At 41.1% G+C, this 27,472-nt stretch overlaps 1 protein-coding gene across 1 annotated transcript; it reads right to left on the reverse strand.

The window, feature by feature from the left end:
- Positions 1-4,311: 4,311 nt before the first annotated feature.
- si:ch211-267e7.3 (ADAMTS-like protein 2) lies at positions 4,312-26,488 on the reverse strand. Its single transcript, XM_041055431.1, has 20 exons — positions 26,396-26,488; positions 21,615-21,704; positions 20,993-21,096; positions 16,792-16,867; positions 16,556-16,658; positions 15,962-16,107; positions 15,631-15,754; positions 13,217-13,297; positions 12,726-12,901; positions 12,067-12,478; positions 11,561-11,629; positions 10,507-10,870; positions 9,752-9,852; positions 9,533-9,659; positions 8,830-9,043; positions 7,279-7,434; positions 6,950-7,120; positions 6,601-6,777; positions 6,186-6,339; positions 4,312-5,990 (listed from the first exon to the last, which is right to left on the reverse strand). Exons 1-20 carry the CDS (start codon positions 26,486-26,488, stop codon positions 5,842-5,844), a joined length of 3,087 nt encoding a protein of 1,028 aa, XP_040911365.1. The 3' UTR covers positions 4,312-5,841.
- Between the last annotated feature and the right edge of the window lie 984 nt (positions 26,489-27,472).

Raw genomic sequence — 27,472 nt, forward strand, 5'->3', positions numbered from 1 at the left:
GCTACCATGGCTTGTTTTCAGGAGTGAAATATGGTTAATGAGGACTGTGTGTGTGTGTTAGTAGGCAGAAAGACTCAGCAGACTGATGAAGAGCAGAGCTGGGGAGGAGAAGACCTGAAGAGAAGGAGAGAGAAACATGTCAGCACGACACCAGTCCAGATGTTCAGCTCCCACAGCAGGTCTGAAAACATGGTCACATTATTTAAAATAAGGTGCTAAGGTATAACTCTCTGCTCCACACTCAGTCACAAAAATATCTCACTGACCATTGAAAAGCCACCAAACGTTGTACAGATATTCATGGTCCCCAGATGTTGTCTCTGAATCAGGTTGGTGATCCCCTGACTTCACTGACAGTTGACTGACTACAGACAACTCAGTGACTGAGTTGACACTTTAACAGTTAACAGTCAATCATGTGACATTATCCTTTTAAAAATGTAACTGAGAACATTTAAACTACTCTGAGGACGTTTCTACACAAGTAATGTTACTTCCACTGGAGGAACAGGACTCGTACTTGTTTTTCAGGTTCTCTGTTCCACCCAAAACTCAGAGCTTAAAGTAAGTGTCAAAGTGTCCTGGACCAGACGAGTCCTCTATCAGTCAGTACTCACTCCAGCTGCAGAGGTTCCACTGCTGTCCAGTCTCAGAGAGCTGCTGTTCAGCTGAACCCAGAACGTTGTGTAGTCCTGGACCAGAGTGGCACTGTCCACAGGTCAACAACAACAAGGACACAAAGTACAAGTATTAGAGAGTCTGATGTGGATCCATTTCTGCTGTGATGGATGTGACACAGCTCAGGTGCAGAACCACCAACAGCCACATTCATCAGATCCTGTGATGGTCTGAGAAATTTACCAGCTGCTTTAACAACTGATCAAAGTACTTTTATAGTTTGGACTCTGATTTAAGGTGCAAATTAGAAAAGGACCTGGGGTGATCCTCGAGTTTGTGTGTGTGTGTGTGTTACTGTGTCTACCTGAAGTAGATATCTCTGAACTGACTGTTGCTCGGTGCCTCCCAGGTCAGCTGGACCCTCTTTCTCTTGGCTGTCGATGCCTGACTAACAGTGGAGTTCTACACACACACACACATACATTAATGGAATAGTATCTGAGAGCACTGGAGCATACAATTGTAATTTAGATAAAGAAACACAGTTCAGTAACACACGACGTCTCTGATCTCCTCTTTTATCATTTTATAAATGATATCATTTTTGACACCATTCACCAAAGTTATGTTTATATTGATATATGTACAAAAACAATACATATTAACTTTATGTCAATTTAGCATAATAGTGATAAGTTCTGCTAAATGAGAAAGTATTCATTTCTTTTTTCTTTTTTTTATACAATGATAAAAACAATGATAAGCTGAAGTGCTAAAATAACCACTGGAGGAAAGGAACAGAGGAGGATGGAAGAAACAGAGGAAATCTAACATTCACACATACCTCCATGTTTTTACAGTGCAGTGTTGTAAACAGGGTGGTGTCTATGTTGGTGAACTTTCCTACAGGCCACAGCAGAGCTGGAGAAACACAAACACAAACGTTCATTCCACTCAGGTGCTGTGACACAATCTGTGTCCTTAAACACCTTTCAGATTTAGTCCCCTGTCTGCTGAGTCTGTCTAAATTTCATGACAAAGAAAAAACATATAACTTCAGTACATGTAAATCTAAATGACATTTCAAAGAAACATGTAAACACTTGAAAATTAGGTCTTTGTACCATTCCCCTCTCTGCTCCTGGCCTGTAACAGGAAACCCTCGAACTCTGTGGTGCTGTTCATCGCCACCTCCACCGTCACTGCAGGAGAGAGAATCAGGGAGGTGAGAGCCAGGAGGGATTCAGCTCAGCTCAGTTTTATTTATTTATATAGCACCGAATCATAACAGAAGATATCTCAAGGCACTTTCCATATAGAGCAGGTCTAGACTGTACTCTTTATGAAGAGCAGCATATAAAACATACATTAGAGCATAAGTTTAACATCAATTAAAATATGAGCAAATAATATGAGCAAAGTATCATACAGCGCTTTAACACTTTGATTGGACCATCAAAGAATATATCCACCTGTAATGACTCCACCGGGCCTGTAGGTGGCACTGGAGGTAGACAGTGTGAACGGTGGGTCACTGGTGGAGGGGGTGAAGGGCGGGTGCACCGGCGTCATGCTGCCACAGGAGAACGCCACTGAGCCGTTGGGGAAACACACACAGTCGTCCACACACCACACACACATCACTACAAACAGTGACACAGAGGCTTTAAGAGGCATCTGGAACATCTGGGGAGACAATAGAAGTCAGATGTTAGGTTCACATTGTGAGGAGAGCTGTTTTTGCTTTATGGCTGGAATAAATGTCCCAGCATTCCTCATTTCCAACACGCCCGCGACATTGAATTCAAACTGATTCTATACAATGAAAAAAACAAACGGTGATGTCAGATCTTCAACAATGGAGGTCGTGAACTCAGGAACAAAACTCTTTGTCTTGTGGCTTCTTACAAAAAAAACTTCCAAAGCTGCCACATTTCAGATGTCTATAAGTTTATCTGGTGACCCTTACTGAGAGCCCCACCCCTAGGTTGGACTGAACTACCTCACTGTTAACTAACTAGTTAAAACTATCTCCACCTCAACAAGCTACAATAGCAAAAAGGCACTTACACATTCGCCCATCAGTATTAACAATGTCATTTATTATATCAGTCACAAGTTGTTAGGTAACTGCTCACTGAAGTGTTTGTAATAGTTTTTGCACAACAATGGAGCTCTATGGCACAGAGGAATAAACAATATCAGCCTATGGATATACACACAATACTTGTTCGTTGGATACATTCAGTGTTGGTTTTAGTCTTTTCATGGGAAAAGGAGAAACATATAGAATACAGACAGCACTGACCATATGCTATAATAACAGTACCACTGAGGAAAAAGGCTATTAGGCTATGCTAAAACTTACATTGTGTCAAAAATACAAAATGTGAATATGAAGCAGCATCATGGATGTTAGTACCTTTGAAATGTGTAGTACACTGTTGCCCATACAGTTGGAATAATTTTGTTTTCAAACACATTCCTCTTTTTAGTCCTATTTATACACATCAGTAGATATACACATTTTATTCCAACTTTATGGGCAACAGTGCAGTTGTTTAGATCTCCTCGCATCAAACTTGCATCCGAAATTCTATGTTACCAAGATAAATGAAACAAAAAAATTTTTCACAGCACACTAAAGTGAGTCAGTGTCTGCCTGGATGGTTGGAAAACAATTTAAACAGCGAGGTTGCTCAAGAGAATGAGGTCTAGAATATGAAATCTTTGGTCTTTTGTCATATATTAAAAATTTCGGCGCAGCTCTGTTGATCACATGTTCATAAACGCTGTCTTTTTTTTTCTTCTAGGTAAATATTAACAACAGATCAGCTCCTCTGCTCTGTCTCTTACATAGAACATGGCTCACCTGCTTTGACTGCAAATGTTTGAACATCAGCTGTGACGAGTCCAAGTGGAAGTGCTCACCTTCTCTCTGGAGCTGCTGGTCCTTTCCTGTAGACAAACACACACATTTGTAAGGAATCCTTTACAGCTACAGGAAAATGGAAGCTTAATGGTTTCTGAATCTTGCCAAAATCTGAAAATGAAGTGAAATGAAATCACCTGGAGGTCCTCGTACTGGCTGTCTGTAACCCAAAGTGCCTTGTAGAGACCAGCTCAGATGAGTAATTGGTGTGCGTTCATGTGTGTGATTTGGTTTCACCAAGGAGCCATCCACTGGGATCCCATCTCTTGTAACCATGACAATGCTAATTGTTCAAGAGGGCTGAGTATTCTAAACAACACAATGGTCAATTATGACATTCTCACTTTCACACAGCAGAGGAAACAGGTCATGTTTCTGATGACAGCTTATTTAGTGCACGCAGTTCCCCGCCTGATGTTTCCTCTATTTGGTTCCCATACAAACGCAGCTTGAATTACTGTGGTTAAGCTGTTAACCTGTGGAATTCAAGCTTTTCACTTTGGCCATTTGCTTGTTTTACAGGTCTTTATGTTGTTATTCAATAGGTTCCCTCCATACTCTCAGAACCACGACCTGAAGCTTTCCTCAGGAACTACTTTTGTGTCCTGCACTTCATGCAAGGGTCAGCCGCCCAGGGTTTGTCCAGAGGAGCAGCAGCCAGAGGTCAGGCACAGATGCTTGTCAAGAACAGCTGGTCTTTTATTCTTTATGTGTGGTACAGTAAACAAAAAAAACAACAACAGCAGCTCTGTGGGCAGTGTAACAGGTCAAACAGGTAAACAAACACTTTGGGAGAGGCCGACAGTGACATGTCATGTTTACACAGTGTATGGGCCCCAGTAATCTTCACTGGCAGCCATGTTGGTACAGTACCAAAGTCCTGTTCCACAGCTGTGTCTGTGCTGTGCTGTGTTTATACTGTTCTTATAATTTTCAAGCCAGTGACTCCACTGATGCATTTCCATTTAGTTCCTACGTGAACCAACGCATGTGAAATGTCTAACACAATATGCTGGTTCTCAGCATCTGCATTATTCTTCATTATTTCCTGTTTCTGACAATTCAAATGTAGAGAGAAATTCTTCAAAAGGCACTCAGTTGTTGATTAATAGCTCTGATGCTTTAATTTCTTATATTCCTATATGTCAAACAAGTTAAATGTGTAAATAACAGCATCAGTGTTGATGGGTGACAGCATCTGTGACCCAGCTGTAACTGTTACTACTATTAGATTTTTTTTAGTGTCATACTTTGAATGCATTTGCTTTTTCTGTCAGCTACATGTTGCATTTAGTTTCGTTACCATTGACTGATGCCTGTCTTGATGCTGCAGTTTATTCTGAAGTCAAAATGGAGCCTCAGCTGGTCAGTGGCTGAAAAAAGAGCATAGTAACAAACCAGCACGGCACCAGTAGTACAGTCTGACCAAACTCTCTGTATGAGGCTGCGTATGTAGACTGGGACAGGACTGGACCAGGGTCTGTTCCCACGCTAACAGCAAAGTTGCCTTGAGTCTTTCATGTGCTTTGGATGCACTCTCTTTAGTGGAACATAGCACCTTAAGAAGTGAGGGAATGGATAGATATTTACTATACAGAACATCACTTTAAAAAGGGGATGGGAGTTACTTGGAGTGATGGATACAGGAATGAAGAGATGAAGAGTCCTTGAGGGTTTTTACCCTTTAAACTCGTGAGTGCTACAGTGAAAGATGGAAATATAGAAGGATATTTACCAAAAGACTGGTTTGTGTCTTCTGTTTTGGAGTTTAGTAAACAGATGAACAGACATCCCAGTGAGTCTAAAGCTCGTCTGTCTTCACATTGTCTGGGGAGGAGGTGGTCAGTGGACAGATTTAGTAGCACGCTGACTGAATGGTAAGGGCTCAGAGGGAGTCGGCTAAAGCCTCGTACGTTGTGTCAGATTTAAAGCGATAAATGTCCTGTTAACACTGCTACGAAACAGGAAATGTGCTCTGTCTTTTTGCACTAGGAGTAATTCTGATTGGTTTATCTTTAGTAGTGATGATACTACTTTAGATTTACTTGTATAAGCAATTCTAGCCACGAGGGAACAAGAGAAAAGGGATAACATTGACAAGTAGAAGGCAGTGACCACAGGTTGACCTTTGACATCAGTGATAGGGTAACAGTAATAAGGTAAATGTTGATGTCCTAAGGCCATACATTGCTAGCAGCAGGCTTTTGTGTAGCACCAATAAGAATGCAGTGTGACCGTTGGTACCAGTGGTTGGCGTTGAGGGGTCAAGGTGAAAGGTTACAGTTAGGACTTCAGGGTCTTGGTGCCCTACAGGACTGGCAGCAGGCCTTTCTGTAGTACCAATGGGAACACAGTTTCACCTTTAGGACTAGGGCGCAGTTTGCTGTTGGCTTATCCTGGCAAGAGTCGTCTACTGCTACTGATGCTGCCGGAGCTGCCGCTGGGTAAACACAGAGAAGCCAGAGGAATTATTAAAAAAGAAAACATCTAAATGATCTTAATTCCTCAGTGAACTGCAGAAAAACACTTTCTTACGTCTAGGAATTAATTTGGCCTCCTCTAATGGGGCTGAGAGTGCACTGAAATGTTGCATCAGCTACAGTAAATGCGTACACTGTGTTTGTGTTTTTTGTACCTGGTGCTTCTGTTGGACAGCTCTGGATTTCACAGCTCTGTCTGGCTTCTGGCTTGAGGGCAGAGTCACAGCTGTGGCCCCTGGTAACCAGCTCCTCCCCCTGGTAGCACTTGACTTCTCGAACCTGGACACCACTCCCACAGGTCTTACTGCACTGAGGAGGAATCAGAGAATAGGACTTTTAATTTTTCTCTACATATTATAGATGATCAGATGCTCAGTTTAAACACAGATGGACATGAAAAACAAGATTTAATTGACAATAAAAAATGCAGACGTCACACACAGACAGTTTGAGAGTATTTATGAAAGTACAGTCATTTATACAAAAAGCCAATCCTAGCTTTAAATTGCTATGGTAGTGTGGTGGCTGGTTGATGCATCCCTAGGTGGGCATACTGGCAGACAGAGATACCTGGGACCAGGATGTGGTGAACCATTTGGAGCAGGGTCTCTGGAAGCAGGAGGAGCTGGTCTCTGGTTTGTTGGTTTGGTCACAGCTGCTGTCTGGGAACTCTTTGAACACACCACCTTCCAGGCCGGCACACACCACCTGACGCTGCCGCACACCGCGGCCACAGGTCGCATTACACTGATGACAACAATGACGCACAAGACACAAACAGACAATTTAAGACTTGTTACGCATCTGTGTGGACTGACTCTGATTTGACACACACTCCCCCACCGGCTAAAATATGCACTGTCAGAGACACTTTCAAAAGAGAAAGACACCTCCACAGACTGGTTCTATAAACGTTTACCTGTTGCCATTCCTGTTCGACCCAGTGGGGGGCGCAGTTTCTGTCACCACAAGGATAAATGGCCAGCGGTCGCAGTGATTGGTCACACTGCTCCTCTGACATCACTAACCCACCTGACGATCGACATGTCACCGCACGCACCATCCTTCCCTCTCCACACACACCTGAGCACTGGCACATATACAGACGTTTTTAAATTAAATATCAAACTGAAGTTAATCATAAACTAAATATTAAATGAGAAGTGTTGAAGTGCCTGGTCTGGTGTGTGTTGAGTGTGTATGTACACTGTGCTGAAGTTGTGTGTGTATGTGTGTGGTTAAACTCACAGGTCCCCAGTCAGAAACCGTCCATCTCCTGTCGCAGGGCGGGCCCTCACATTCCTGACTCTCTATTGGCTGAGAGGACTTATTACACAGTCTCATTTCCATGGAGCAACGAACCTCCCGAGTCCGAACACCCCGAGAGCCGCAACGTGCCGAACACTAGAATACACACAGCAAGGTACAGAAACACACACACACACACACACACACACACGGGTTAGCACTTCAAAAAACTGTACTATAAAAATATGAAATTAGTTGTTTTGATGATTAGGTCACTCTGCACTGAGGAACATTTCTCCAACAGTACACAGCTGTTGTGTTTGGCTGACATGAGAACAAACATGAAACAGGAGATCAGTAAACACTCTGTGTTTTTAGTTGTTTTAACACTGAAATTTAAGGCGAGAAAATTTATTTTATTTTAGCTTTGGAGCAATTTAATGAGTGGTCATTACAAATACTGGGTGGCACAAATTTCTGTTTTATATATTGGTGACCAGCCCTTCCCTCATGGCAATTACACAAGTTTTATATACCACTACCATGGTAGTGGTATATAAGTTTTATATACCACTACCATGGTAGTGGTATATAAAACTATAACTATTCTGAGAAGAAAAGTGTGGAAAACCTTTTTTAGTGTTTCAGTGGTACTTTATGCTGTTTGCAAGCCAAATTTATTCTTTGGCCATTTTGAAACCAGTTCCATGAAATACTGCTCCACTGTGTTTGTTTTTTTTCGTCTTTGAATCCCAAACTTGCCACGGTGGAGGGGTTGGTGCAATTTAGTAACGAAGGGAGCAACGCTGAAAGGGAGGGTCTTCTTGGGAGGGTCAATTAATATAAATTAGTCTCAGGTGAAGGGTTTGACAAATTCTTTGATTTGAAAAGATCAGAGAGAACTGGAGCTCAGCTTAGCACAAGCCTGAAAAAGCAATCAAGGTGTGGTGAGGAGTTCAGTGAATCTGAGCGTATTCAGCTACTGCACCTTAACACTGGCAGGGGGCAAACCAGCCGAGGAGGTGGCTCATTCACCTAGTGAAGATGCCTCCTAGCTGCCTGTGTTTGAATATCCTGGGAAAACCGGTCTGGGGAGGCCCAGCATATGGTGGAGGGATTAAATGTCCCTGTTAGCCCAAGAGCACTCGGATGCTCTGGGAGGAGCAGGGAAGTCTCTCGAGACTCTTGAGCTGTTCTGCTTTCCCACTGACTCAAAGATTTAATGAATGGGTGGATGCCATGTTTTCATGTTTTACATTTCACTTCCAGTTTAGTGTCAGGTTTAACTTTTCATTACAGCCACTGAAATGATTTTCACCAGTATTTTTTAATTGTGATGTTTGTTTCTGTTGTGCTGTTAGTGTGTAAAATGTAAATGTTTTGATACTGATGTTGAAGCTTTTGAGGCTTTTCATTGAACTTATGGTTAACAGAATGCACACTGGCAGATTTTGGACACTGCTTTGTGTTCTTCAGTTCTTTGACCAGGTCGATGTCTTTAAGGGGGCATTCAAATCTGAATTTAGGTATCGCACTTCCTTGTGGTATTACCTCTGACCACTCAGACACCTCCCACTGTGGTCCACAGCTCTGGCCAAGGCAGACCTTTCGGTTGGCTGGTTTGTGCAGGTCATGTGACAGACACAGTGAATCATAGACAGAGGAATCCAGACCAGGCGACAGCATCTTCCAGCAGCGCACGGTGCGGTACTGAACACCCTCACCACAGGTTCGAGAGCACTCACTCCAACCACTGGTCTCCCATCTGAGGAAACAGTCACGAGATGGTGTAGTTGGTAAGGTCTACAGTGAAAGTTCATAAGGTTTAAGGGACATTTAGCAAGTAAAACCATTTAAAGTCATGGTAATGGATGTCGTAGAACCCTGCCTTCTGGGAGCTCAGCGCTCACTGCAGACTTAGTAGTCTACAGAATGTCGTTGCATACAGCCCACTCATCTGTGTGTCCCCAAGTCACTTCCATGGCAGGAAGTTTTTCATTCAATATTTGGTTGAACTGGGTGCAACAGTGTTATGTTTAGCGTTGTAGTAGATTCAAATATGCCTAGATCCTGCATCTTTAAATCTGACAATCAAAATTCAGTGACAGTGTCGTCTAAAATGTATTTGCTTTTCTGCCTGCCCACGCAAGTTAGTCATCACTACGAAACAATGAAGAACTCAGCAAACCTTACTATGCTGCGCGTGGTTTGTGCCAGTCTGTCAGTTAGTAAGTTAAATTAGTAAAGGCCGTACCTGGGGGGACACTCCTTTCCAGTGCAGAACTCATGTGTGGGCTCTGGTCTGGTCAGAGAGTCACAGTAACTGTCATCGACTTCAGTGCCATCATACCGGACACACAGGGCATAGCTGGTGGTGATACCTGGTAATACACACAGACATACAGTGTCAACAGAGTGTACACAGAGGGCACTCATAGTGCTATATAATGCTGATATGTACATATGAGTTTACCTGTTGTACAGGTTGAGCTGCATGGAGCATAAGCAGAAACCTTCCAGCGATACATGTCTGCCAAACTAATATCTGGGTCCAGACCCACATCAAAGTCATTGCTAGGGAGACAGAGACAAGAATACAGTTTTGAAACCTGATTTTTTTTTCCTCATTCATTAAATGTAGTGATTCATTCAATGTAGTGAATTATTGTGGTCACAGGACAAGAGGGAAGTTATGTTAATTAAGTTGAAAAACAATGGTACTAGAAGTGAAAGCAAGCTTCTCCACAGTCACTTAAACAGTGGATAGGATTGATCTTAATGAGTTTCCCCATGAAATATCTATTGACATAATGATCCATCAGCTTCACTGTTACTACAGTCTGCAGTCTTTACTCATGCACATGCTCACTTGTAAAAAAGCAGATTAGAAACCTCGTTAATCGCACACATGGCAGAGAAATCTGTGTTCTCCTGGGGAGGTATACCCAGGGAAATCAGTTTCTCTAATCCCCTACTTCAGTTATGCAAACCAGGTTCCCTGTTTACATGACATTTAAGAAATCAGCTTCCTGGAAAAAGCTGACAGTAACCCGTTTACTTAATGCACTGGTGACAAATTCTAAGCATAAAGTAAATGAGTGATGTTCAGGATTATGAGAGTGTAATACAATAAGCACATTCAAGCCATTAAACATTAGCTGGCATAAAAGTGTAGTGAATTGGATCTGGCAGTCTGCAAATATCTTCTCTGCAACTGTTCCCTCATACCTCTCTGTGTTGGCCGCCTGCACTGCAGACACTTGTTGCACCTGGACCAAGATGGCAGTGTGTGTGTCTGAGTGTTTGCCAGGTTCTGCTTCCACGTGTGAAACAGAGTGTGAGTCAGTAACCTTGAGCACGTCTGAATGTATTTCTGCCTGTGTGTCTGTGTGTGTTCCTGCCTCTGTGGAGGACAGTGTTTCCATGTGTGTTTCTCCAGGTGAATGTGGCTCAGTGAGTGTGTGTTTAACAGAGTATGTGTTTGACTGTGTGAGGGAGTGTGTGTTTGAGTGTGTCTGGTTGTATTGTAGGTCCTCCAGCAGCAGATAGGGGGCCTCTTCAGGCACAGCTGCAGCATGAACACTTTGACTGCCTGTGAACGAACACGAAAAATGTTTGTAGGATTTTCAACACATCCTGGGATTTTAGATATTAACTAATACATACTAATGAGATTATTGGGAAATAATAAGGATGTTATTTCAGAACTTAAGCTAAAATTATTTATTTTACAAAAATTATATATATACTGAATGTTTTTAATCTGAGGATTTTATTTTTAATAGTTACTCATTATTAATAATAATAAATAGTTTTCTCTGGTGGTATTTTTTATCATCTCTCCTCTTGTTACATAGAGGTCAAGTTACAGTTAAATTATGTATTAGTGAAGTTATACCAACAACAACACGACAGACAAGCATCAAAACAAATGGCTTGACTGGATTTTCACACGACGAATCCAACAATGCAGAAACTGTGCGCTTGGATTTGTAAACTGTGAGTACAGATTTACAGATGGCTCTTTGATTTTAGGCGACCCTAGTGGGGCTCCGTATATTTGCATTACTGTCCCTTATCCCAAACCAGTTGGTAGTGGTGCTAACTTCTAAAAAGTGTCTGCAAATGTTATTGTCTTGTCTTAGTGTCCTGAAATAGACCCTGTGTACCATCGTAATATTTAGAAAATTAATTCAAAAATTAAAAACACATTTGAGGTCTATGTATCCACTTCACAAAGAAATCTTCACTCCCTAAAGAAAGCTTAATTTGTCTTTCCTACCTGGGAAAGAGAGCACTAGAGTGTTGTCATCAGCAGTGGATGGCTCGTCGATCGAATTAGAGGAACTCCCTTAATGAGAATATAAACAACCAGACAAATATATAGATATAGTATATTAATGACAGACAGTTGAGCCCACAACACTAAGAAACAACATACCATGCATACATATACTTCTCTTCAGATTCAACACTATCACCATACTTGGGTGCAGATTCCATATGTTCTGCAGTTTTTAAATATTGTGAGTTTTGTTTACTTCTTTAACACTAAACCAAAGGAAAAAGTTGAGCAAGTTGATCACTAAAGAGGTCAGTGATAGATCCCCCCCGACTCCTGAATATCAGCTATCAGTCAGGTGCGTATTACAGCTGGACAAATAAATGGGCTGGATGTGGAAAACTGAGAGACATCCAAGAAAAGAATTTCATATTCAGTAATTATGTTATCATTCATTTAAATAGTAAAAAGCTTCGTTATTAGCAGACAAAAAGTTCCTGACTCACGGTAGCCAGATGGAGCAGGAGGTCCCTGCTCTTCCACATCATTGTGGCTGAACACGTGACTGGTGACATCAGCTGGTCTGTAGACCAACATGGCCGCTAACGGTGGAGGGCTGGGTGTCTGGATTTCCCACACAACTTCCTCCTCTCCTTCTTCCTGCAGCTGGATATCTGATCGGTCACCAGCTCCCAGCTGGGCGTTGTAGTGATGGAGAGATGTCACACTCCCTCTGCTGTGGTTTGTCAACCTAACCTCATCTCCTCTGACGTCCTCATTTACCTGATTATAGGTGAAGTTAAGGTGGGAGTGGCCTGGGCTTGTAGTGATGCCCTCTGCTGCAGTGATGTCATAAGACTTGAGGGGGACGGTGTACTCGTAGGTGATGTGAGGCAGTTTCCCATTCAAGTTGTAGTACTACATACACAGAGATAAGAATAATACTGATACTGGTGAACTGCTTCATGCTGGAATGAAATTTGATCTTGCTTTATATGTAAAAATGAGACACATATTAGTTGTCCTATTTACAAAATGTGTATGCGTGCAGTGTGTGTGTACATGTCCTTCTATGGTTGTGTGGACAAATTTTGGTTTGAAATCATTGTTGTGGGGACACTTTGGCTGGTGTGTGTGTGTGTGTATATGTGTGTTTGTGTACTACCATAACATTGAGGCCCTGCAGTGTTGGACCCTGGGCGATGATGTACTCCAGTCCATCAGAGAACACGCTGCTTGGGCGTCGGTATTTAAACACTGTTCCCGCCACACGGAAGTTTTGAGGATTGTCAAACACAGTGTTTCCATTGAAGAAGAAATGACCAGCTTCATCTGACAGGGCTAGAGATGAGCGGAAACAAACAGTGGGTGGGACTAAGACAGTGATATTCAAAACTGGGTCAGAACCTAAACATCCCTACAGAAAAAACAATTTTCAAGAGTGTGGTACCTACAATATAGCAAACTGCCAGAGTTAGAGGACAAGATGCTATCTGTGCCACAAATATAGGACCAGACCATGCTTATTTCATATGAATATATTAAAATTCCATAAATCAAAGAAACATATTCGAACCACTGTTGCTTTAAATGTTTATTTAAATCTGGTGATTTCATACTCAGTATATTGACCTTAAAGAAGTTGTAGGTTCTCACCCAGGATGTTCTCAGTCTTGTGTCTCTCTATGATCTGAATGTCTGTGGCTCCAGCTGGGATGTTGGTGATGAATGCATAGCCTGATGGCAGAAAACATCTACTTTAAACATAGGCAGGATTGCCTGATGTGAACTGTGTCATTGGTGAACAGTATGACAAAAGTGTGTATGAATGAAACAAAAGACTGACACTAACATGGCTAACACGTCCAAAACACATGTCCCTGTTGGTTGCTCACTTTCATCTCAGCTTCTCCAACAGCTCCAGAAGCTTTTGAAAAATGTCAGTTCACCGAAATCACAAGGAAAAATAGTTTCCAACTTAGACTTGGTGAAATCTACCCATGCAGATAGTTAGATTTTTATACTGAGTGCTGATTTTTGAGACTTTAGTATTTTGTGGCCCATTACAATGGAAAATGGAATTTTATGTTTTTTGTTGCTCAGTAAATTAACAAGAGGCTGTACTGACATATAGTTGCAAGAAAAAGTATGTGAACCCTTTGGAATTACCTGGATTTCTGCATAAATTTGTCATAAAATGTGATCTGAGTATTGACAAATATAATGTGCCTAAAATAATAATGCAAAAAAAAAAAATTCTAATCTTTCATGTCTTTATTGAGAACAACCATAAAAACTTAATAATGGTAGTGGAAAAAGTCAGTGAACCAGCAATAACCTCAACCAGGCGCTTCCTGTAGCTGTGGATCAGGCCTTCAGGAGGAATTTTAGCCCGTTCTTCCTGGCTTCCTGCTTTAGCTCTGTCATATTCTTTGGATGTCTCGTGTGTATGGCTCTCTTCAAGTTATTCCATAGCAATTTTTTGATACACTTGGGAATTCACCTCCCCCTGATGTTTGAATGAATGCTTTCCAAATAGTTCAATCTTAGTTTCATCAGTCCACAAAACATTTAGCCAACACTGCTGTGGAGTGTCAATGTGCTCTTTAGCAAACTTCAGGCGTGCAGCAATGTTCTTTTTAGTAAGCAGCAGTTTCCTTCGTGGTGTCCTGCCATAGACACCCTGCTTGTTCAATGTTTTGCATACTGTAGACTCATGAATACGGATGTTAGCCAGTTCCAATGACGCCTTCAAATCTTTTGCTGTTTCTCTGGGTTGTTTCTTTACCTCACTGATGAGTCTTTGTTGTGCTCTTGGGGTCATTTTGATTGGGTGACCACTTCTTGGTAGAGTAGCCACAGTCCCAAAGTGTCTCCATTTGTAGATCGTTTGCCTAACTGTGGACTGGTGAATTTCTAAAGTCTTTGAAATCACTTTGTAACCCTTTCCAGCTTTATGCAAATCAACAATTCTTGATCATAGATCCTGACTCCAATTAGCTTTTTTGAGATCATTAACTCAAGGGTTCAATTACTTTTTTCACTAGCACTATGAGGTTTTTATGGTTGTTCTCAATAAAGAAAGATCTGGGGGTTTTTTGTGTTATTATTTTAGGCACATTATATTTGTAAATGACTTAGATGAAGATCAGATCACATTTTATATCACATTTTATGACAAATTTATGCAGAAATCCAGGTAATTCCAAAGGGTTCACATACTTTTTCTTGCAACTGTAAAATGCTCATGTCAGCATGTTACCATGCTTACAATAACAGTACAAACATGCTGATCTTTCACAGGTACAATGTTCAAAATGGTAACAATCTTTGTTTAGCTTGATAGCTAGCACTTGTACAGCTGAGGAATAGGGCAATGCCATTAGTTTTACGGGTATCTGGTCATGAACCAAAGTATCTGACACATTCACCTGATGATCAGCCTATATGAAAAATAAGAGGATCACCAAAGTCATTAGAAGGCATCATCTTGGCACCATGAATGTATGTACAAAATGTTTTACCAAATACATCAAGTAAATGTAGATATTTCTCCATATAAGAGGAAAATCTAACCTGCTGTTGGTACTATTATAAAAGTCAGAGACTGCGATAATCAGTAATCTTCATTTTGTAGGGACCATGTCTGTGCAAAATGTTATTGCAATTTATTCAATATTTTCTGAATTATTTCTGTCATGGACCATGCAGTACATGGATCGACCTGCTGACCAACAGATTAGCTAAACAATTATGTTTGAAAAATTCAAACAATGCTGTCTTGTTCTTGAGGATAATCCACAAAAAACTGTAACAATGTGAGCAACTGCTTTTAAACTACTTTTTAGAAAGATGTCAAATGTCCTTTTTTGATGCTTTTATCACCAACAGTGGAATTTTATTTACCTCCATTGTATTGGGCTGGATACAGATGCCTCAGTGACAGCTGGGTAAATGTTGTTGCGCCAGTGTAACCAAATTCAAGACCAGATAACCTCACTTTAATCAAAATGCTTCGCAAGTTATACTTTATGCTCACATGTCTACATGTGTGTTTGTGTGTGTGTTACCTAACTGTGTGAGTGCCTTCCTGTATGATCCAGAGATACGCTGGCATGACGCTCCATTCCCTCCACATACTCCACATCTGTCCACTGTCTTACTACTGTACAGCTTCCCATCACAACCTACAGGCTGCAGGAGAAGTTAGGTTAGGTTGTTATTTATTTACATGCTTCTCTCATTGAGACGTTCCATTTTTCTCATTAACAAGAAACATGTGTTTTATATGAGTATAAAAAGTAAATATATTTTCCATGGTATTTGAATACTTTTCATAAATGTTAGTCATTCTTACAAAAAAAAAAAAAAAAGAACACCACTTGTCCGTGGTTGGATTACCTGACATATTCCTTCTATACAGACTCCATGGTATTTAGTATCACGGCAGAATGTACCATCGTGGGCAGGAACTAGGAGCTGTCGCTCACCGCTGATGGTTGTACACTGCAGGTCACATGGCTTATTGGAGATGCTGATGTAATCAGCTATACAGGAAATTACATATTTGAAAAGATATTACTTTAAAGGCATTACAGTATAGGTTTCCTGTGTCATGAAGTCTGAAAAATTCAGTTAGTTACATCTGGTTATCATTTGGGATTTGCCCAAGTGCAAAGCTGCTTGGTGCAGGTTTAACTGAAGAGAGTGCATCAGAAATCTCACAGCTGATAAAGGTAGTAAGACATAAATACAACATGTCAGTAGTCAAACCGGATGATTGTCAACAGGTGCCCAACTGACAATTTAACAATTCACTTTCATTTATTAAAGAAAGAACATGCTGGTTGTGAATGCTCATGTCCAGTGTAGACAGCCAGAAGAGTATGGAGAGACCATAACAAGGCTTCCACTGACTGTGTTACAGACTGATAACTGAATGGACACACATGCAGTCAGATAAACAGATGAAAGACTGATACATTGATATTATACCTGGGTAAAGAGGTATCCACTGGTAGTATCTTCTTCCAAAGGCTTTAGAGTTAAACTGGGAACACTGGTGCTGTTTGAAGCTAACACTAGGGCTGGGACAGGGCTGGGAAGAACAGACAGAAGAAGACAGAGAAAGGTTTAAAGGGCAATTCAAGCACAACAAGTGCTTTTCAGTTTACTACTAATTTGCTCCAGTTGACCTCAGTTAACTGATCAGTATCAGTGAAGCAACTCACCTGGTTTGGACAGAGCTGGTACTGTTTAGGAGAGCCAACACAGTATGAGCTGTTTATGTTCTGTGTGGAGGACAGCCTGAGACAGGATATAATATAGGATACACAACACCATATGATCAATATTTTGTATTACATGGACAACAAACTTATTTCTACAGTTGTGCGTTAACAAGTAGAATGAGTCAAGTAAAATGATCTCTCACAGACTCAGTTTCACTACAAGATAAATACACAGACACCCTACAAACTTGTTTTTGTACCATGTTTTGTATCATGTCACTGTTTAACAGACCTATTTTGGTAATGGCTTCATTGGTACCTTTCTAACAGCAGGATAGCTAATTCTAGCTGCCCTTCTGCTTGAACACAGCAGTGACTGAATGGGCTGTGAAAGCAGAAATTCCTACTGGCTGCAAAGCTAAACTGGCAAAGCAAAATGTAGATACTTCAATACAGGACAGGGATGTAAACTGCTGATGACCCAAAAAGTGACAACATTTTTTGGCTGAAAACAAAATAAATGATTAATGCGTGTTGCTCAGGCCCCTTCTCATGCTACAATGATGCATATTTCTATACAAGCTCTGTTCAAGTGACACATAAATCCTGTCAGTGATGTTGACACCTACAATATGAAGCAGTGCTAACAGCAAGAGAACCTTCCAGTGCTTTTTTCTTCTTTTGAGCAGCCATGTTCCTCACTTTGGCTTGCCTGTCGTCCTCCTCTTTGCTTCCTGCTTTGCTCGGTACTGGTATAACTCTTCCCGTCTCCCTTTCTTCTTCAACAGAGCCTGTCATCCATGAGCCTGGTCCTTTGTGTTTACAGTGTGGAGGACCTTGTCGACCTCTGAGAGCTTCATGTCTTCTCTCCTGAACATCTGGATGGATATGACCCCTGGACCTGAAGGTATACTTGCTTATCTGGATTGCATTGAAGGCTGCCATGCTCACTGTGGTGCTTTTGTTGATGTTCTGTCGTCCACGGCACTGAATTGTGTTTCCACCATGGAAACATAGGTCCATGGAAAATGGAGAGAGCCCCTCAAAGCAAATGGTTTAGGGCTGGATACTTACATCTCCAGTGTCAGTCACATTTGCCCAACAGTTCACCATGTTATCACTGTACAGGGGAAGGGTGAAATCAATGTCGAACTTCACCACTGACAGGGGCACATGACATTTTGGTGGCACCACTGGCCCATCACTCCTGCCAGCCAAACATTATCAAAATGAAATGATTGTAGATCATTTTGCCTAAATTTTTCATAATGCCATTTTCAGCACATCTACCAATCAGATGACGTGGATTTTCTGTTTCTCAGCCAGCGGTCCCTGGCTGAGAAACAGTTTACAGTCTTTTATGCCCACACACAGTTTATGTGACAACTTGCCTATTACAAAGATATAGTTCTTCGTAGAATAAACAGTGATTCACTGACATTTAGGGCTCATAATGAAAAGTGAGTTTGTTTCTGTAATGAGTAGCTAGAGCAGCTGCTGCTATGAGCAAACACTACTTATATACACTTCTGAGACACTGCACAAATTCACACAGCACTTGCAGCTTTTTTTTTTTTCTTTGCAATTTCAGTGCTAAACTCCACCTTCTTTGTATTGTAGTGGACATTTCAACTTCAGAGAGCACTCAGTTTCTCCCACTTCCAGTTTCCATAAAGGCAGCAGCTCTCTGAGTTAATGTAAAAACAGATGCTGCCACTTGGAGTTAAAGAGGTATACTGTCAACATGACCTAAATCAATCAGGACACAACCTCTAGGCTACTTTTAGCACCATTATTACTCAGTGCTTTACAGTTATTGTGCAGCTCCCATCCAGTTTATGCAGCTTTTCAGTCTTTGACATGCATCAAAGGCTTGGAGCCGAACTGTGACAGTTTATGGTATGAGCCTTAACACAACCTGTCCAGCACCAAACAGCAGGCAAAGACTAGTGACATACTGGTGACCTTACATCCACAAAGTGAACACAAACTTGACTCCAAATGAATGTTAATGTTGCTCTGTGTTTGCTGGATGTGTAATTAGGCAACATCTTCTAAATGTCAGAAAATCCTGAGAAAGGCTTCTACACTCTGGATGAGTTGTCACTACATGTATGTCACTATTTTTGTTTTCTGCATGTTTTTCATGAATAGCTTGACATAAAAAGTCATTACAAAATTTCCCAGATAACACAAAAAATAAACTTAAATATAAACTATAAAAGCTCAAGGGTATGATGTAGCCATATTGCCATGGGTCTGCTGAATGTTAAAATTTGAACAGAAGTGGACACTGAGATTTCCATCCGTATAATGTTCCTCTGTGTGGCCACATTAACAAGCACATACATTCTCATCTTCAGAGGAAAAATGAAACACGATCAACATGATTCCGAAGAACAGGAACAACTTGGAATTTTGACAGTAAGGGAAGAAGGACTTCTTTATTTGCTTGAAAGCAGCTGTTTGAAACACTTCTCAGCACTTTAAAAGTTTGCAAACTTTCGCAACAAGTAACGTGTCTGCAGTTGCACAAAGCAAAATTTAAGAGTGCTATAGTTTATGTTCAGTATGATTCTAATTCTGTATGTGTGTGTTGGGGAGGACCTAAAGAACTCCAACATGGAGTTAATGCATCTGTCTTTCATTACCATGTTAACCCCCCTACCCCCAACCCACACACACACACCTCCTCTGTCTATCTATGTCTCTCTTTCTTCAGCCCATCCTCCTACACTGTTTAGACGTTAAAGTAGGAGAGACAGCAGGAAGAGGTGAGCGGGAGGTCACTATGCGAGAGTGTCACATTGAATTGGTAGAGGGTGATGAGGGGAGGACAGGAGAGGAAGAGGGGAGAGAAGAAAAGCAGGAGGAGAGGAGAAAAGTGGAGGAGATAAATTAATTGGCCGGCAAGGAAAAGGAAGAAAAGAGTGTGGTTAACAAAGGATGAATGCAGAAGAAAGGGTCAACATGCAAAGGGGAGTTAAACGGGCAAGCATGAGAGGAGAAAATGAGGAGAGGAACAAAGACAGGAGAAAGAAAGGGGGAAGAAGGGGAGAGAGAGAGGGCCAACAGTGAGGGCAGAGTGGTGTTAATCTTAGTTGACAGAAACTTCCGCAAGTCTGACGGGGGAAGGTCAAAGGTAACAAGATGGTTACAGGCACCCACATTCTGTCAACCTTCTACCTATCTTCCCTCCACATCCCCAACCATTCTTCCACAGCGTGTTATTGATGTGTACATACCTTTACATATATGTCCTTGTGTTTTATTAAATATCCAGGCTGGTTATACCTTTTTAGCACTAAGCTATTTTTCATTCTAAGTACATGGGGCCTTTTTTTCCTGCCTGTGCCATCCCAGCAGTCACACAAACTCAAATGCAGTGCAATCAGGCAAATAGTTCACTTGTGCCTGCTTGGTCATTTTCTGGTCTCACATGACTCGCTTGTGCTGAGACCAGCTCCACTAACAAAGCCAAGGCAATTTTACTGACTGTCGTTGGCAAGGGTGCACAAACACACACCTTTCCAAAGTCCATCCATCCATTTTCTGCTTCTTATCTGGGGCTGGGTTGTGGTGGCAGCAGGCTAGCCATATATAATCTCTCCAGCGATGTCTACCTGGTCTCCACGCAGTTGTGTGTATGCAGAAAACCCAAAAAAGGAAGGATCAGATACCCAAACCACCTCAGCTAGCTCCTTTTGAGTCCTTCTGGATGTCTGGGCACACCCTCTCTCCAAGGGTGTGCCCAACCACCCTACGGAGGATATCAACGATCTCATTCTTTTGGCCACCCAAAGCTCATGACCGTAGGTGAATGTTGGAACATCCAGCTCAGCTCCCTCTTCACCACAACGGTCTGGTAGAATGCCCACATTACTGCTGCACCAATTTGCATGACAATGTCACACTCCATTTTCCTTCACTCATGAGATACTTGAACTCCTTCACTTGGGGCCGCAACTCATTCCCAGTTCAGAGGGGGCAATCCGCCGTTTTCCAGCAGAGAACCATGGCCTCAGACCTGGAGGTGCTGACCTCCTCCTGACCACTTCACATTCTGCAAACACACTGCAGACCGGCCCAGAGCATGCTGTACTATACTTACATTTGCACCTGAATGCCCTAGTGGCCCTGACATTAATATTAAGAGAAAAGAATAGGACTAGAAATCATGTAGGTTTTTTAGACACACTACCTCTGTATGAGACAGTGTCTCTCCTGACTCCTCACTCCTCCTCCACAGCTCCTGGAACAAGAGGACCAACTGGACCACTCCCCCCACCAGTGAAACACCTCCTCCTAGGAGAAAAAACACACAGTACAACAGTCAGGGGAAAAAAAACCTACCTGAAAAGCATGTCAGTTCAACTAGGAAGAGGTATAACGTATCAAACTGCAGTTTTGGGGCTGGAGTTGGGGAGTATGATTACAGATTGTGCTGAATGTTTACCAGCCTTCATAACTGAGACAGGAGAACATTTTGAAGTGATTGAAAACCTGTGATGATGGAATTTTACTTGCCACCAGTGTGTGGGCTTACACCGAAAGCAACAGCAGCAAACAGCACATGTAGCCGATGTGTGCTGTCCCTGACGTTAACCATTTATAACCTAAACAGAAGCATGAGATTGGAAGAGCTTGGAGACCATGTGTCACCTGGCAGGAAGCTCTTCAGACGTGTCTGTCCTTGCCACAGTATTGATATAGCCCTAGCTGAGTCTCACTTATTAATTACAATTACGCACAAATGACATTTATGTCACAAAAGTGAGATGATAAAACAGATTTAAGAGAGTACGAGCGTGTAACTGCAGTACCTTGTTGCTTGTTTGTTTGACAATCAGACTTCCATGGCTGTCTGATTGTAGATGGATGTTACGCTGCTCCACCCTCCCTTCACTCCTGTCCTGGCAGACACACACCAAATACACAGAAAAATATACAGTACATGAACTTGGAACATGTGTACCCATGGAGTGGATGAATTCACTGGTGAAAATAAGCCACCTTAAACATCTGCCAAGCACTAAATTCGTGGCTAACTTTGTTTATTGTCAATATTCTAAGAAGATGACAGTTTTTTTTGTGCGATAAACTAATAAGTAAACAGCATAGGTGTACTATTTTACAAAAATAGTGATGCTAGTTGCACGCTTGGTCAAATTATGCCCAACACATTTGACTACAAATGTATTCAATAAGATGTTGCCTGTCAGTTGCAAAAATAGATTTCTGTGTGTAAAGAACTTTCTGAGAATTAGGTTAGAGGAATAACCCCCCCCCCCCCCCTTCCTCTAAGTAGCCTCCCCTCCTCACTGCCAACCATCCATTCTCAACAATTGTTTTGTTTACATGCAGAGAGGCTGAGGGCTTATCTGGGACTTCTTCTGGTTCCCCTGTTTCCATTTGATTTGGAATTCCTGTTTCATTTTCCACTACTAGATAAATATTCATTATTTAATCTAAATGAGTATTTGAACATTCTGTACAATTACTAACTAAAACAGACTAAATCAAATGCTCTATACAGTTTGTTTCAAAGGTCAAAGGTAACAAGATGGCTGCACTTGAGGAAACATCTGATTATGTCTGAAACAATTCATTAAACAGCCTTACACTGAACATGACAATGTCACACTTTTTTTTCTTGTTAAAAATTGATTCATCATCATGTCATCAGTTAAACATCTGGATCTCGCTCTATGTGAGCCTGTAGAAATGTTACTCACTACAATCATTACTGAGACTACCAATCAACAAACATTTTTCGAGGTCAAAAGCTTCATGGAGGGTCCTCAACACATTTGTATATTCAGATGTAAATTAAAAGCAAGTAACTAGTATTTGGGGACCATTAGTACATAAAATTAAAGTAAATGTAAAATTTAAATGGACAAGTCCCCACGCAGAGCTCCAAGTGCAGATTTGGTTTGCCATGTATCAGATGGATGTGATTCGCTTTAACTGAGTTAAGTCTCAGATGTTTTTTCTTTTTTTTTTTAGTTCTACAACTGACAAACACACATACACATGAAGGCTCAAAGTGCCACTTCTGTGTTGTCTCAACAGGGTCCTAAACAAGCCTACACAAGCTCTTTACTCTGTCAGATTACCCTCTGGCTAATTCAGCACACAAACACACAATCCGCTATAATGTGTGTGTGTGTGTGTGCTTCTTTTGTTGTGAGAACCAGTCTGAGTTTTAGACCTTACAGAATAAGGACATTTGGGAAAGTAAGGACATTTTGGCAGGTCCTCACTTCCTGACTACCTGTGCATTAGTCTTAAAAAGTCCTGTTCAGTAGCACCAAGTCTTTCTTGGATGCAGCCTTCCAACCATGGACTCCATCTACACCGAGCGCTGCAGACGCAAAGCACAGAGCATCTTGAAAGACAAACACCATCCAGCTCGTGCTTTGTTTCAATGGGTGGACTCAGGCTACAACCTGAGGCATCGCAGGCCGGTGAGCATCAGTGCCCACAGAGCCCGCCTCCACAACAGCTTCTTCCCAGCCACTGTCAGAACAGTGGCACAGGACATTAAGGAGGGAAGAAGCTACTACATAGCATAACCCTGACAACGTGCAAAAAACCATGTCAAAAAACAATCTGGTATTACTATGTGCAATATGTCTTTATATTCACCATGTGAAACAATTCAAAAATATTCTAAAAAAATTGCAATATCACCATGTGCAATATGCCTGTTAAGATCACCATGTGAAACATCACATACAGGAAGTGACAGTGTGCCTATATTAGGCACCTAATATTCTTAATTTTCTTAAGAATCTTCCAGTATTCTAAGTGCACTATCTTGCTCCTCTTTTGTATTATTTATTTCTTGGTTGTTTTATTTTATTTCTTATTTTACTGTATTATTTAAACCTTAAGCTTGACTCTGGGGAGGGATGCACAAGAATTCCTATGCACATGTACTGCAGTGTATCTGTGCAAATGGCAAATAAAACTCTATTCTATTCTATTCTATTCTATTCTTAGACACTTTTAAAAAAAAAAAAAAAAAATTAAGGGATCTGATCAAACTATTTGTTAATGTGTTCAAGTTTTAAAAAATGAATATCTGTGGACAAATTCTTTTTAACCCAAACATTGGTGCAATTACTGGCCTGAAAAATCCCACTTTAAGTCATATATGGAGTCTCTTTTCACTGAACCAACAAAATACTGATATCTCTAAAACTGAAAATTGATTTTCATAGAAGCAATATAATCCTTTATCATAAAAGTAAAATCTGGCCACTTTGCTTTACTAGCTATTGGATATTAGGATTGAATCAGAAAAACACATTTTTCACAAACAGACCTATACACAAATGATAATGTGAATATAAACTTATGTCTGGGCTGTTGCTCATATCTAAAAAGCTGCAGTACACACACCCGTTACATAGATAAATGCATGTAGTTGAATTACGCAATTCATCCCTCCACATCTTGATAGGAAAAATAACGACTGCTGTTTCAAACTAAGTGATGTTACGACAATGAACGTAAATCTTTAAGCGTTACATCACTGTTGCTATGGTGCAATACCTTTGTGTGTGATAATCTGCAAAGACTGCTTTACCACTGTTGGAAGACACTTTATAATCTTTTCCAAAAAAGTATATTAGATGTCATGCCAGTTGTTGTGTGCACTAATACAACTTCCCTTTTTTTTTACTGGTGCCATCATTTTTATGTGTAGTCAACTTCCACAGAGCTGAGCTTCAGATCAAAAACCCCAGGGATCTTTTAAGTTTACAAGCATAGCATAATTTTAAGCGTAAGCATAATTTTTTCTTTCATTAGCAAGAATGATGGGACTGAATTAAAAACTCTAGACTAATATGGGGCATTTTATCAGCTGTCTCTGAGGTATGATTGTTCAGTTCATTCACATGCATGCAAACCCAGCAGTGTTGATCCTTCAGAGTGAACTGTGAAAGCCAATGGCTACCACTGAGGATTAAAAAAAAGTGTCTGCAGACAATTGTTTGCACAGCCTTTGATAATGCATCTGTGTAGAGCTTCAACCATGAGACCCCAAGTCACCCCGATGGGCTGGCTGCTGGCTGTCACCATGCTGTCTTCTTTACTCTTTAGCCTTCTGCTCAGGCAGGAGATCAGTCAGATGTTCATTTAGAATTTAGCCCACAGTGAACAGTGCAGCTGAATGACAGGTCAGTGATGTGACTTTCCAATGTTAAGGCAGAGATGTTTTTTTATCCTGCAAGCTATGACAGTGATTGTGTATTTGACAGACTAAATTACTTAATCACTTATACACTTGGCCACATAAAGAAAGACAAATTGATTTTCCCTGCAACTAAAAGCTGTGTAGTTTAAAAACAAGACAAAAACTATAACAAAATAAAATAACTCTCAGTGTATGGTTGTTCAATCAATTACTTAATAAAGAGTATCTCGTTAAGTTACTGTTATATCACCTAAATGTCCAATTTAAGAGTGGGCCTCAACACATACAGTAAGGAAAGCCTTTTTTATTGTCCAAATTTTTACACTGCCACAGATCTGAATGGACCGATGCATTCATTTCTCATTCAAAAGAGGAGCAGAGACTTAAAGTGAACTGGGTTAGGGTTAGTACAGTAGAGACAAACACAAATCTCTGCAGACAACATAATGTGAAAATTGTGAGTTAGAACAGAGCACACAAATAACTTTATAGGGTTTTACATGAACCCCTTATTCACATGATTTGCATGTGCAACCATCTGCCTGAATAAAACATTCAAATATTTGCAAACGTTGCTTCTGTTATATCCAGTGTGCAAAATGGTGAAGTTCAACAAAGCTGCAGTTTTTTTTTTAGCTACACCATCATAAACAGACTGACAAACTGAATGGAGGGAAGCAGCATGACAGTCCAAACATCTTGCCCCAATCACAGAAAGTATTGTCACCTGGTGATTAAGATAAACCGCACACATTACAGGTCATTTGACGTGGTTTGATCTGAACCTCATTCCTCAACGTTATGACTGGTTTGGAGAAACCGTACACCAAACAGCATTTACAGATGACATCATTAATGTCACTTCTCTGCCGACTTGTTTATCGTCTAATGTAAACACAGCTCAGACCGACGTTTCGCGAGCCCTTACCGCTCATTCTTTGACGCAACACGCGTCCAAGCATCCCCCGCGGGTTTATCCAAGACGGTGTTAACTTTTCTAGGAGGTTCACCGAAGAGATCACTGACATTCCCGCATTTGGTAACAGTTAGCTTACCTTCACACACACACACAATTACACTGTGGTTATGCGTTTTGTTTTTTTTTTCGAAACCCGAACTACTCCAGGGAGTGAAATTTAACTAGTACATTATCGCTTCTGATTTGTTATATCTTAGCCGAATTGGGGGGGAAAATGTCTCCATGAATTAATTTAAGATGAAAACTAGAAACTGGCCCTTAACGACAGAGAAGGCAGTATCAAAGTGACAGACTTGTGAAGTGACTACTCTCCATTGGAGCAAACTACCTAGTCCCCCTTCATAACTTTAAACCATCCTGCACACTGGATAACTGCAGCAGTGAATGAACAAACAGCTATTCCGCGAGCTATTTACCTTAAGGGGCCAGTTGTTCGTTAGCGGGAGAAGCGGGAGGTGTAGCAGGAGAAAGGAGCAAACCGGTAGAGCTAACCTTCCGTTACCGAACATGGTTCATTCATGTCACGGACCGACAACTCTTCCCCTCCCCTTACCTCCGCTCCCCTCCAAACTCCTCTGCCTTCTTCCCTCCTCCCATTTTGACCCCCCCTTTGATGTAGCTACGCCTTCTGGTCTCGCTCGCGCTCACATACGTACGCACGCGCACACACACAATTTGTTTTAGCTCGGGCTTTCTCACAGCTTCAGCTGTTCAATCAGTACTCAAAGGTGTTAACAGCTTGTGTTGTATAGCCTTATTTTGTGTAGCCTGTTGTTACAGACGTTGTGTTATGGGCTCCTAAAAGAACATAGCCGTTGTTGGATGGATGTTGAAACTGGCTAATACTGATTAGGAATTTTGTTAATTAATCCCTTGCAAATTCACTGACATGTTATCTCAAATAAAGGTGTACAATTATGATTTAAATCAACAATAACCAATAACTATACTGACTAAAACTGACTGTAGACTGTGCATTGGCATTAATGTGAGCGTTACGTAAGAAATTAACGTTAACGTAGATGTCAGTCTCTGACATCTTTCCCCACAAGCTCAGTCTACAGTCCAGCTGAACGAGAGCTCTGTAGTCATTTTCCAAAATCCCATTCAACAAGCTCTCATCCATCTTGTCTCATCAGCTTCTTGATGTCCCTTCGAGCCTCTGAAATTACGGCCCGTCTCTGCAAAGCTGTATTTAATGCAAACATTTCCAGCTATGTAAACTGGTGAAGTCCCCCTTGCTCCACTTGGTGTGTTGGCAATCACCACACAGTTGTAAGGTAACTGCTGTTAAAAGACACATTGTTTTTTGTGTTTTAATGTTGCATGCACAGTATTTGCAACTGTGAATATGTACAGTAAGAGGACCTGCTTTACACTGAAATATAGTAATTTACATGGCATTGAAACAATGGTTTTTACTAACTTAGACATCCAAAAGCTTTCACACAACCAGTTTTATGCATATTTCAACTACATTTTCACCAAATCCA

The sequence above is a fragment of the Toxotes jaculatrix genome, chromosome 14, assembly GCF_017976425.1.
Source record: "Toxotes jaculatrix isolate fToxJac2 chromosome 14, fToxJac2.pri, whole genome shotgun sequence".
Lineage (NCBI taxonomy): Eukaryota > Metazoa > Chordata > Actinopteri > Toxotidae > Toxotes > Toxotes jaculatrix.

Bases quoted from the DNA above. Each gene is read 5' to 3' on its own strand.
- si:ch211-267e7.3 (XM_041055431.1), bottom strand. From the start codon at position 26,488: ATGTTCGGTAACGGAAGGTTAGCTCTACCGGTTTGCTCCTTTCTCCTG. The intron at 16,659-16,791 runs GTGAGTTGCTTC...TGTTCTTCCCAG, and splicing joins ACCAGCTCTGTCCAAACCAG to CCCTGTCCCAGCCCTAGTGT. The intron at 16,108-16,555 runs GTATAATATCAA...TTTCCTGTATAG, and splicing joins GTGGATACCTCTTTACCCAG to CTGATTACATCAGCATCTCC.